The sequence below is a fragment of the Chelon labrosus genome, assembly GCF_963514085.1.
Source record: "Chelon labrosus genome assembly, chromosome: 21".
Lineage (NCBI taxonomy): Eukaryota > Metazoa > Chordata > Actinopteri > Mugiliformes > Mugilidae > Chelon > Chelon labrosus.
In genome coordinates, this window is record NC_140354.1 from 4,287,179 (window position 1) to 4,300,923 (window position 13,745).

The 13,745-nt window shown below is 43.3% G+C and overlaps 1 protein-coding gene across 1 annotated transcript; it reads right to left on the reverse strand.

The window, feature by feature from the left end:
* Window positions 1-4,165: 4,165 nt before the first annotated feature.
* Window positions 4,166-5,664, reverse strand: gjc1 (gap junction protein gamma 1; the record flags this gene model as incomplete). The annotated part of the gene is made up of 1 exon (XM_084569876.1): window positions 4,166-5,664. One exon carries the CDS (start codon window positions 5,662-5,664, stop codon window positions 4,207-4,209), a length of 1,458 nt encoding a protein of 485 aa, XP_084426002.1. The 3' UTR covers window positions 4,166-4,206.
* Window positions 5,665-13,745: the final 8,081 nt, after the last annotated feature.

Sequence of the window (13,745 nt, forward strand, 5' to 3'; positions counted from 1 at the left end):
CGGCTGTGAACTTCAGACAAATTGGAAAACTCATCAGAAAAAAGGGAGGGAGGAAGAGGTGACTGTATCGTCAAGGACAATTTCATTTTTAAAGTCAGTGGCTATTTGGAACCAACTCTGAGCTCATGATGCATTAATGTAATTTAAAGCCTCACAGACTCGGAAGTTCAACTGCCACCGAATGAACTGCCAAAGTGACAAACAAAATGACAAGGCTGACACAAACTGAAGTGACATCTCGTCGGTCTCCTATGTTGATCCTGCCAGTGACACAGCATCAGCCCGTGCGTTTGTAATTCTCCTGATAGGACTGCAGAGACCTCCTGCTCTGCACCAATCAAAGTCACGCACACATCTCACGCAGGACAATACTCAGTGTTTTCAGAGTGGGAAGCCTTTTATTTCTTGATTTTTTTTTCCTTTATGGACCTAAAACAAAAGATGCAGAGGCTTTATTCGATTCAATTTATTTATTTTATAGGAAAATAAGTATTTTTTTCACATGCAATTCAAAAGTATTGATCAATGAATGTGAAAAAGGAAAACTTGGCAAGGGGATACCAGAATGGCACTCAAAGAAATGTACATTTTACAAAAGGCATGGTAAAAAAAAAACAAAAAAAAAAACACACATGTATGAATCAGAGTTTCTACTGGTAACACCACTGGTTTTATTGTCACATCCCACATAGGTGATTATACGAAACAGGTAGGGAAACAACACGGCCTCGCTACACTCTTGCTCCTGAACGCAGACATTGTTTTGTGTAGAAAGACTGAGAAAATGCTGAGGCATCCCTGATATATGAGACCCACAGAAGATTTTATCTGAGACAGGCTGACTTCTCTCACAATGAAAAGAGAAATCATGATTATCTGTGTGAGCATTTCTCCAGCCTTATTTGCGGGAAACATCTAGCAGTACAGGTACAGTAGCAGTCAACACGCCTACATATATATTTCGTCTTTCGGCTGCCAACAGCTTTGAGTTTCGAGTGGCAGCTTTGAGCATCCACTCGAAGCTTTGTGGGTTCTCAAACCTTATCCACATAATTCTCACTGCACTACCAGTACTGGAAATCCTTCCTAAAATATTAACCTACTACTTATGTTCAGAAATACAAGGAAGTGTGGAGGAAAAAAATGTTTCCCTTGACCAACACAGACATGCAGCTAAACCACTAAACCTGAAGGATTAGAAGCTTGTTGTGGATTCTTTTCTCTAATTGTACAAAACCTTTGTTTATTCCTGTAACAGAATTGCCACATACCTCAAAATACACACTGACGCACTTATGTATGACTGTTAGTGCCAGTTTGGGTTGTTCTGCTTCCTTTTGATGTTTCTTTTAAAAACCCTAGTAACATGTTGGAGACCTGGTTTTCACAAGGACGGAGACAAAATGCTGACAAACATAAACTCTGATAAAAGTACTTATAAAGCCATCTCTGAACAGGGAGCGCACTTTCTGTCTTACTTTACCTCTTTCTTTCTCAGTCACTGAATAGGGAAAAGAGAACAAATACATAACTATGCCACAGGGTAATTCTTTTGACCTGGATGGCGGCCCAAATTCCTCACATTCCCCCGAAAGAACAGAGTCTGTGCCGTACGGCCTGGAATAATTCTGAAGATGTAAGGCCAACCTGCCAGTCATGGAGACTGGACCAGATGGGTTCTCTGAGTGTACCCTCCTGGCACCCTCCGTGCTCCCTCATTCGACGAGAAGTCGCCCTCTTGTGGCCGCTGCACGGCAACACCAGCTGCCTCTAGTCCATTTGGACTACTCCCCAAACCGCAGTAAATACTTTAGTTGACAAACTTTGTTTACTGGGGAAGATTTTAATGAGAGTTGATTGGGCTTCAGGGGAAGACAGTGACAGCGACTGTGGGACTCTCAGTAAATCACCTGTGGGTTATTGGGATTGGATTGGCGTCAGCGCAGCCTGTGTCAGTTGCTGCTTGGGGAATGGCTGACTGGAGTACTTTTGGTGATTTATATCTGTCTGCTGCAGTCTGGGCTTGTTAAACAGACATGAAGAGCCCAGTGACAAACTAACCAGTCAGGGTGCGTCTACTCAAACACACCATTGTAAAGTATAGTATGTTTCAAGCCTCAAGTTATGGTTAATGTTTTGCTCGTCTGGCTCGGATTCAGATCTTACATTAATTAAATCAAGAAACAAATGTACAGGTTTGCAGATTTATTCCTCATTCCAATTTATCACCATGAAATAAGTACAGGTTTTTTTTTTTTTTTTTTTTTGGATAGTGGCAAGCTACAGCAGGGCAAAGCTTGGAATGGTTTGAATAATTTGGCACTTTATATCTTTCCACCAATGGATTTGACACACAGCTGTTCGGCAGATCTCAGAAGAATGTCGGAAAGGAAGAACACTGTTTATTAAAACACAGCCCAGAGGGTTGATACATACATTAAATACCGATACTGCAACACACAAGGAACAGACTGACTTTTTTTTTTAAACGTCATTAAGTAGCCGACATATTAGAAAAATATACTATATTGTCATATTTCACATTTTTTACAACTGGAAGGCAATTTAAATCACAACACCCATAAATATTCATATAGCTAATTCATTTTTAAAAGACCTTGCTTTGTTTTATTTTATTCTACAAAAAATGTCATTGAAAAACAGGATGCTTTCATATAAAACACTGGCTTGAACATAAAAATGGACCCCATTTTGGAGTTTTGTTTTTTTAATCCAATTTCAAAAAGCAATGCACATACTGTAGTACAAAAAAACAAGTGGCTTTTAAAAAAGGGTTGGTCTCACATAGGCATATTTCCACAACTGGAGTAGCATGGCCACAGTATTCCAAAGCTACAAACAACCAGGCTTCATGGCAGCCTAGCATAAAATCTTGGCACTGACACTTGCATCACACAGACAGTGTTTGGTCTCACTATGTTACAGTAATGGCTTTAAACCTTTTTCCATTACAACGTGATGATATTGCAACCAGTGTGCATAAAACACTGAAGTTGTAACGCTGGGAAGACATAAGTGACACAAGTCTTGTCGATAGAAAAGGAACACTACAGCTGGTTCAGGTGTTGCTGGATGCAAGTAGCGTTGGCAACTGGTTATCTACTCCCTACCTAAAAATATACCACCAGAGGGCAGTCAGCTACAAGGAAGATGGAGCAACAGTGAAGCACTAAGCTGCCTTGTCCAATAGCCACAAAGAGCCATAGGGAGAAATGGAGAACGTGAAGAACAAGGTTTAGAAACTAGACTGCTTATGCACCCTGTTAAATGTTTTTCTCAGGAAACTTCAGATGTAGATTCGATAAAAAAAAAAAAAAAAAAAAAAAAAAAATCACCTGTTGTACTCATGAGTTCCCGAGCAGCAGATGGTGTAGCACTGGTTTCAGAAAATGCACAGGAAACATATACAAACACACGGTCGAATGCAAAGTCACAGCAACACGACACTGTGAATGACGCTGGAGAAGAAGCAGACACAGAACATGACTGACAGGACACAGCCTTCAGGAAGGTGATGTTCTCACCGCATCATAAAGTCACTGCTTTCGGCGCTGCCACTGAATTATGCTTCATGTTATTGTATTTATGTAGTACTGGCGTTCCATTATTGCGACATAACAGTGTGAAGTCATTGCTTTAGCTCGGTCGGACATAGTGACCATATGGCATCCTGTATTGTGATAATACATCATTTTGATGTCATTGTATTTTGATGTCCCATCAGATAGGATGCCATGGTATTAGCTGCAGAGGAGTGGACAGAAAATGAGCTAAGCCAAATCTGGGATCAGGCTAATTTGCAAGAGAACTCATTTTGATTCAGTGATTTTCCAAAGCTGAAATCCCTAAGAAAGGTTGACCAGGAAGACAACAGAGGTCAATAATCTGCTTTAGGACTTGAGGAGAATGCGACATGTAAACGACAGACTACAGCCTAACAAAGTTTGTGTTCGTGTGATATTTCAAGTTAGACAGTGACAGCCCAGACAAAACTAATTGTCAGCTGCAACATCACATCACATGTCATGTTTTTTTAACACACGTTTGTACACAAACACAGATCTTCTCCAGCTTGCATGATTCTTTAAGGCACAGTGGTGTTTAAATATCCAAGAAAAATTGCAACAGCTCATCACCCGGTCTGTAATATATACATGGTTTCAAACCATGTCATTGATTCTGGGCTTAAATCCATACAGAGGGCTTTCCCTCTCCTGATTTGCTGCTGCTGCTGTTGCTGCTGCTGCCTCCACCACTACTGCCTCCTTTCCCATGCTTGAATCTATGCTTGCGCTCTTTCTGAGGCTGAGGCTGTGGCTGAGGTTGGGCCTGAATAATGTTACTTTGGGGCTTGTCGTCCTGGTTGTCCCCAAGCTGCTCCTCTGCTCGGTGCTGCTGGCTGTAGGCCTGAATGGCAGCCTCCAGTTGCTCATGTGCTTGCTGGATCATGTCCTTGTTCAGAGCCACACGGGCCTCTCCACCAGTGGGGAAATTGTCCTCATTGCTACCAAACTGCTGCTGCTCCTCCTGGGCAATGTTTGCCCGGTTCTGCTTGCATGCCATCTTAGCATTGCTAAGGTCAGTGTAGGGAATCTGTTCTGGCTTTACCACAATGTTGTAACCAGGAGGAGCTGATGGGGTGTTCCATGAGAAAGGGTAGCCAACGTAATCGGCAGCACCATCTCCACCCACCCCTCCCTCAGAACCGACTTCAGGTCCTGTTACCCCTACTGAGCCCTCCACACCCCCACTGGTGCCCAGCAAGCCCAGCTGGTACTCGTCCTCCTGAGGTGGGCATCGCCGGCGGCGAAGAATGTCACAGATGGAACCAATGCCCAAATGGAGCATCTCCCAAACGTTGAGTGTGAGGCAAAGGACAGTGACACCATACATGATACGCAGGAAGATGGTTTTCTCTGTCGGCCGAGACACAAAGCAGTCAACGCTGTGGGGACAAGGCTTCCCCGAGCACACAAACACTGGTGTCACACGGAAGCCATACAACAAATACTGGCCTGCGAGGAAGCCTGCTTCTAGCACAGTACGAGACACCAGCTGCAGAACATAGACCCGCATAAGCCCCTCATCTCGGATACGCTTACGTCCATCATGACGGATTTTGGGTCTGGGTGTTGGCTGCAGTGGATCCCGAGGCCTTTTTGGGGGCTCCATCTCTGGCACCTCATAGATCATGGGATCATCCTCCTGGTCCTCCTCAGCCTCTTCAATGCCCCGGTGTTGCCTTGCTCCAAAGCAGATTTTCCTAGGTTTTCTGTGTGTGTAGCTCCCTCCTCCTGTTCTAACTGCAGCCGAACCACCTCCTCCTTTGGATTCATCTAACCGTGCAATCTTGTTGACAGCGTAGCCCATGTACATGAGAGAAGGCATCGCAACCAAAATGATCTGGAAGACCCAGAAGCGGACGTGAGATAGAGGGGCAAAGGCATCGTAGCAAACATTCTCGCAGCCTGGCTGGCCCGAGTTGCAGACAAACTTGCTCTGTTCGTCATAGTAGATGGACTCTCCCCCAACGGCAGTGAGAACAATCCGGAAGACGATGAGCACGGTGAGCCACAGCTTCCCCACGAAGGTGGAGTGGTTGTGGATCTCCTCCAGCAGCCGCGTGAGGAAGCTCCAGCTCATGGTGTCGCTGGACAGTGGGGCAGACAGTGTCCCTCTCTCACCTTTTCACAGACTCTGTAGAGGATGACAAAAGGGACAGAAAGGAACACAGTGTGAGTCCACAATAAATGCCTCCACTAGAATATCTCATTTTAACACATGATCAAAGCATCTAGTAAGATTTGTGCAAATGTTTCTAGCAAGACTTTAATCCTTGTGGTAATAGCATTAGTCCTGCAACTTCAGCAACAAGATGTGAATGGCGGTGACATGATAAAAGCCTTAATTAAAATGAATGTTCCTCTCTGAGCTTAGGCAATCAATATGTCCTTAATTTGATCTGTTGCTCCTTGCAGCTCAAATACACACACACTGAAATCAGCTCAGTGCCACAGTGAGCTGTCAAGTTTGGGCTTTTAGGGAATTAGAAGACCAAACAGGCTGGAAAGAGGATATCAGCATTAAAAAAAAAAAAAATACCATCAAGAAGCAGAGAAGCAGGCAAAATAATCCAAACAGGGGAATTTGCCATCATCAAATAGACACACTCTCCCATACACACACACAAACACACGCACACACTTTATTTAACAGCGTATATCTCTTAGAAGAAATAAATCCTCTTAGTGAGCCTTCTTCTGTGTGAGGTGCAGTTTTCAGGATTGTATTAACTTCACTGGTTTGTTCTGGTTGGGAGGTAAATGGCATTGTGCTGTGTGTACGTGCAATTTGGGGAAGAGGGACACGTCGCCTATGTAGGTTAGATCTGGGCTCCAGGCAGTCCATCCAAACCAGCAGAATCAGCAGGTGGTAGGGGCACAAACCGTTGGAGCGAGATCTCAGACAGCAGAGCCACATTAGCTCAGGCAGTGGAGCTGAACCCAAACACTGCTGTCCCTCAGGGCAGCTTTGGGCGATGAGTATGACACCTCCACAGAACTTTCCTCCTCATGAGGCTGCAGTAGCGCATGGCTTATTGTCAGCTTGACTGGGAGAAAAAAACAGCCATGAATACTAGCTTAGGCTGGGGTTTAAAGAGCTTCCTGGGACAGGATCCTTACCAAGCAGGTTGAGAGCTTAGTGAGAGTGAGCTGAAGCTACAGTGAGGGAAAATTTAGCTGGAGCAGAGGAGCAGGAGGTCCGAGCCCTCTGTTTTGTGTCTCCCGTAGGAGCCGAGAGGGTGGGAATGTTTTGAAGAAGGCCTGCGATAAAACATGTGCCGAATATTGATCACTCTGACCATATAAGGGCATGTCTGAGACGCAGGAGGTACTGTAGATGTCAGGAATCCTTTGTGTGCACATTCACACTGGAGTGTGTGTTACCGGCATACATGCAGCAGCCGATACTGAGAGCAACGTGCAGTCAGACTGAGCAGTGAAGTGCTAAATCTGAACGTCTGTGACCGTCATGTATGAGTAAGCAGGACATGACAGGACAGAGCGAGAGATGCCGCCACAAGCACACGGAGTCATAGCAGTGTCCTTCCATGGTGGAGCTCCGTCTCTGATTTATTTTATTTTTATCTGCATTACATCACTGCATTTCTCTCCACGACTCTTACTGTGCTTCACAATTGTCCTTTAGCTAATAATATCCAGATTCACTCACAGACAATCAGGCGGCCTCAAAAGGTTAAACTGCTTGATTTAATACAACACTAAAACCATTCTGCAGCTTAATGTTTTGGGACAACAAATGAATTACTATCATTTCTGCGTGGTTTAGTTTTTCCACTTTCATTTCTGCTGTGTTTGCCTTTTTGGCTATGTACTTACTATTAAAACTGCAACCCTTTACTTATGAGACGTGTGTCTGTTTTATATGGCAGTTCATTTTGAATTTTCTGTAGAATTTAAAGCGCTGTTCCGCGGGTTTGTACAACCTCCATGAACGCATTTAAAGCACACTCTTCTTATGTATGATGGTGTAGCCTGAGAAAAACTTCCATTGCAAATTCACAAGTCATAGAGGAACTTCAGTATGCCCTTTGATGGGACCTTGTGTCCCTCTGTTGAGTTCATAGGTAGCATGTGCGCCAGGAACTGTCAGACTCCCGCTTGACCAGAAGAGACGCTGCAGTCCGGGCGCACAGCTGGATGGGTTTAATTCTCCTGCTTCCATACAGTGTATAACCTGGAAATATGCTTTCTAATCCAATTTATGTCTGCGGGAGCTAGTGGGGCAGTTAGGGGTAAGAAGCTGACTCTGTGCATTAAGTTCCTAGCGTGAGTCAGCCTCCCAAATAACACCACATAGACACAACAGGCAGACTTTCTGTCTGTTGCTTTGACACGAAGAATGAACAGCAAATTGGTGGAAACCGTGCTGCAGAAGAAAACATCAAAAAGCAGACCCGACTTTAGTTCTAAAGTTTGAAACAGCCATAAGGAAAACCCCCTGTAGTGAAAACTCACAGTGATTGTATATAATACTACTAATGAGCCTTGAATGGGAATTACATTCAGGATCAATGGCTCCATAGCCATGAGTTCAAAAGGTCATGGCTGTGTAATCACAGGCTGAGATGTATCAAAAAGACAGACGTATCAGTCTCTCTGATACCCCCCATGACATAGCTCATAGCCCTACCAGAACAGCACAAGGTCAAGGGTCAACAAGATTGGTTCCTGAGGGGTGAACTCTCCAAATCACAACCTTACAGGCTGACTCAAACAGACACTTGCAATTACAGTTAGAATCACTGCAAGGATCCCCATAGTTGCTGGCTTTTATCCCTCTGCATCCACTCACGTCCAGACAGACTCACAGACGGGAAGACACACTCACACGTGCAACAGACTCAGAAAGCATGAAGAATAAAGCCACAACGGCCCTCGATGCAAAAGCCACATGACTACAAGGAACGCAGCTCGGGGGTTAGCTGAGGTACTCCTTATTCACTGCGGTGACTCATCATGTGGACACGGTGCTCCAGCTGGAGGGCCTCGAGGTTTGGAGGGACATCAGGGGAATGAGCCCATCACGGGACAAACCCTGACCCGTGCACGGGACGACGGCATGAGGGTTGAATTGCATAACTGGGTGTTGTAACTGCACGCATCATCTAGGGGAGTCCGGTGCTGCAACAGGTGAAGATGCTAAACACATGCGGCAGGTTGTAGTTTCTGCTTGTCAAATTCCAGTAACACTATTTGTTTCCTCTGACTCCACAATTTATTTGGACAACGTCTGGGAGATTACAGATTGGAGGACTATTTTATTTGTGTTTTTGTTTTGGTGTCGCATGTGCAATGTGAAGATGTCACATTGTTACCCATGTGTAATTGGCTAAACATTTGGCATGACATGTTTAACTGAAACATCTGTTCAATGGAATTCAAGGAAACATGGTTTCAGTGTCATGCTAAAAATACTAGAATTAAATAAACAATAATAATTAAAGTTAAATAAAGAATGATAAATAACGTATAAACTAAATAATAAAAGTAGTCACGTAAAAAGACACTTTTTTTTTTAGTGTTAATAAGTTAAACGTCCTTTGTTCTCTCTCTTTGCCTCTAAACTGTCTCCATAAAACATATCTTTGTCTGGCTTTGATAGATGCAGATCCATGTACGAACACACACTCAGAAAGCCACATTCATATTAATAAGCACAGGCCAAGGGCCGTTTGGATGCTAAACGTATTCAAACATAAATCGTGGAAAAAGAAAACTTAAATGAGTATACGCAAGACTAACGGATTTATTAGCCTCTGGTTGAAATTTTAATCAAGTGAAGTGTAATGAGAACACTTTATGAAATATATTTAACTACTCTGTCATTAAAGTTATAAATAACTTAAGATTTCTGTTTTGATCATTGTCATTAATGTAGACTGTGATTATATTTACACCGTGTGCTTAGTTATTGGAAAACTTCCTACACTTCCAGTTTTATTGTTAGTATATGCCTCCTTGCTTCTTCTTCATCTATACACATTGAGATTTATGTTCTTAAGTTCAGAGTATGAATGCCAGATTGTTTACTTCAACTCAGGTTTATTTAAATAATGTCAATCACAATACAAATTGCCTCAAGTTGCTTTACAGAACCCAGAGCCTCTGCTTCATTATCAAGCTCATTATCAATTAGATCTCTCTTAGTCTTTTTAAAGTAATTGTAAAGATCTTAAGGCAGATTCAGTTAAAGAAACCATCAGCGTTTCTTTTACTTTTAATCTGGCCAACATTGATTTGGCTCCTGATCTTGCTGATCCTCTGTTGGACTGCTGCCTTTAAAGCACTCCTTATTTTAACCTTTATATAATTATGTTTGCATCATGCAGCTTTTAATGACAGTCTGCTTTTCCTTCAGTATCTCACCTGGAAATATTATTATTGTGCTCATCATTATGGCATGTTTCTGTTATAAATGTTCTAGAAAGTTAAATCATTGTGACTCTGTGACTTTAATGTAATAACAAAGAGCCGGTTAACTTTGGTAGGACTGAGAAGGTTTCTCTTTTGTCACCTAGTACATTTTTCACCTCAAGCGCAAAGAAAAGTTTAAATTGAACTCTTATTACAACTCAAAATATTCAGCCGTCTCTGCTGACAAAGCAGAATGTAGTAGCTGACAAGGAGTCGAAGTCAGGGAGGCAAAACAGCGAAAGAAAGAGAACTTTCTTTTGTTGAGAGAACAGAGCGAAGGGTTAATTGCACCACCTGCTTAAAAAACATGAATCTACCTATGTGCTTCTCAGATTTTATGTTAACAGAATTTTAATCAGCGATTGGCGGTGGCGACAGCATCTGAAGCGGGCTTCACTGCTGAGAGCTGGAGTAAGTTCAGAGACTTAATATGCTTTCTGTGTGAAGCTTAATCACATTTTTTTTTCTTTTTTCTTTTTTTTTTATTAATTGGGATGAAACAGAAATTCAGGCACAATGAGGTCTATTGTGTCACTGCCACAGGCTGTCAAATAGTCGGGGAGCCTCTTTTCAGCTGTGGTCATCAAATACAGAACTGAAAAAAATGGCTTTTCATATCATTGTTACGCCAAAACACAGAGAGCTACACGGCTGATTTAGTTAATTCCACAAATCACCGAAAACATTAAGCTATTTAATACAATAAAAGTCAGAATGAAAGCATTAGAGGAATGAACGCGTCCTCTGAGCGCGCTCTCTTAGAGCCGATGTTCTTCTGACTGTCCTTGTTTGAGAGTCTGTGTGTCTGTGTGTCCCTCTCCCTGTGTTCTGCCAGTGGCATCCTCAGGCTTCGCTGATGCCCTTCAGAGCTCCCACCTTGCAGACGGCACAGATCAAACTAATCTGCTCACACAGTGGCTGGCGAGACATCTGCCCATTATAACCCTCCTGGATTTTCAAATGTGGGTTAAACCACGGTTTTGAAGCTAACCAACAGAAAGTCGACAAATGTATGTCGCAAAAAGGTCACTAGACTCTGCTTTGTGATATGAGAAGAGATATCTATAATACCAGTGCTGTGGAGGACAGACTGCTGGTAAATGCTTAGCTTAGAATGCACAGGGGGCTTCCTTATATTGTGATTCCTGTTACTCCAAAGGGGCCGGATAAGCTCCTTTGTTAGGCACGCAGAGATATTCAAATCACCAAAAAAAAATAAAAAATCCAGCATAGCTAAAATTGGAATCCTTATCAACATTTCTGGTTGTCTGTTTTTGTTTCTGAGCAGTAACTTTGTTCAAATACGTCCCTGAAGTGATTAAGAGCATGCATGCCAAGAGTGACTTTGCATTGAGTTCACCCACACAAGGTTATCCTTTCATCACATTGATTTCAAAGACTAATTTCTACCACGTTGTATGGTGATTTACAAAGACACACACAAGCACAGACATTAAACTTACTTGCGGAGTGATCGATGCATGCAGCCATGAAAGACAAATAAACTATAAATTCCAAACAGTTGAGTAGACAGTGCACCCCAATTTGGGCCTCTGGCGCAGAAAAACCCGCAGCAGGAGACATAAAGGAATTCAAATCCGAAAATTTCACCAGCCAGGGATAAAAATAGAAATTGACGAAGGTTTTGCAGTGTGGTCAAACATGAACTTCAGCCATCGGTGAAGCGATTAAGAGATGAGGAAGTCTTTGCAGAGATGGATGAATGAGCTGTTCTTCAGTTTAGATGAGGGAGGTGGGTTCACAGGGAGCATGTCTGTCTCTGAGTTCATGGGAAACTAAAAATTCCCTCATTAACAGTGTCCGAAGGGAAGAAGCACAACGGTAAACCGGTTCCATATGTTACAGGAAGAATCTCTGAGGCGGGAGCAGCCTCTCTGTGTGCATCTGTGCCTTTTATTCAGCTTCATGCAGGGAAAAAATAAAATTCCCTTGTTAGCAATAAGATAAGGAAGTTCAGGAAGTCATTATGCTGCTGCCTTACTTAGTAAGTAGTAGTAGAAATTTTGCTTTGCGACACACCAGATCATTTAAACATAAAATCTTTCAACTGAATAAAAACAAGATAGAAATCACTCTTACAGAGAACGCAAGGAGCAAAATAAAGTGAAGAAGCAGCATACTCACTCTACTTCTTCTCTCCCAGATGCCAGGTACTGTGTCCTTTGACTCTCGACCTGAGCCCCCCCATCTCTGTCTCATCGTCTCACTTAGTCCCCTTTACATACTCTCAAACTGAGCTGACATCAAACGGCCCCGACCTGAAACCAACAACGGCATCCCGACAACAAAAACCTCAAAACAAAACACACAGCGCCGTGGCCGTTCTCTTATGAGGAGCCTCAGTGTGTGTGCTTAACCAAGTGTGAGCTCTTCCTGAAAGGGAGAGGAATGAGGGAGGCAGAGCATCTTGCCTCTCTCCCTGTGGTACTCACAATGGTCCTCACTTGCCCCCTCATCCCCTCCAAACTGGGTCATGGTGGGGGGGAGTGGGGAGGTGTCTGCGTGTGGGATGGTGATGATGAGGAGGAGGAGGTCGTCAGGTTTTAATACCCCCTTGGAGGCGGCGAAGGGAGGGGAGGTCTGACAGTGAACAAATGGGAGGGGAAGTATCCATGGCTTTTGGGCGTAAATAATAATCCACTCACTGACTTTGTGAGACTTCTGGCCACCTCTTGCCAACTTTAAAGCTGCCACGCGTAGCACTTTGATATTAATATTTTCTCAAAATAGAAAAGATGCGTGCGCTTGGTTGGCAAAAGGTAAAGCAATATTGCCTGAGAAGATTTTCAGGCTCCATAAAGTAGAATGTTTTTAGGACTTTAGTGCATAGATCAGTAGAGAGAGAGAGAGAGAGAGAGAGAGAGAGAATGACAGGTTTGTGAAGAACCTGGTCAACTGGGTTAACTTTAAGGACACCCAAACAGAAATTGTTACTAAGACAGAGCCAAAGGTTTGTTCTTTGAAAATCCACAAAGAGCCCATGGGAGATGGCTGGAACTGAGAAAGCAGGCAGTGTTTGAACTCCTTTTTTAAACTTGCTTCTGTCACATTCTTCTGTCGAGTGCATTGCTTTCAGTGCCTTCCAGGAAAGAGTGCATTGTTCCCCTCATATTTTGCTTTTCACTCGGCCACCCTGCCAGAATGCTGTAACTACTTTTGATTTCCAACATGGTCTTGTGCTTTTCTAGGATAACCCGGTGTTATCTTATCAGATGTATGTAGGTGTATCAGTATCAGTGTAATTGACAGATTTGCCTGCCTTGAAAGCTACTGCCATAGATGTACTGCTATATAACAGTACTGACAGAAGTGAAGAAAAGGCCAATGAACTGCTCACTATAAATAAAAACCGAGCCTATCCACTTCGTACAGTGGGTCAGAAGAGGATACTGTGAAATAAAAGTTGGAAACCTTTCAAATTATCAGCCGACCCTGGCCATTCCAGAGCTCAGCTTGAAGAAATATGGACACTCGGTCATAATCCTCCATCACTTTCAGCCTCTCAATGCCCTCCTCACTCCGTCACACTCCCCCCTCCCTCAACCCCCTCTCGTAGACTCCTAATCATGCAACCGTACGAACAATAAAAGATGTTCGTTTGATATTGTCCAAATCCACTCGCCACTGGTGGTTGGTCAAATTAGGACTGCGCGCTATCTCGGCCCGCCTTCCTTATCTCTCCCCCTCTGAGCCGGCCAATTGCTA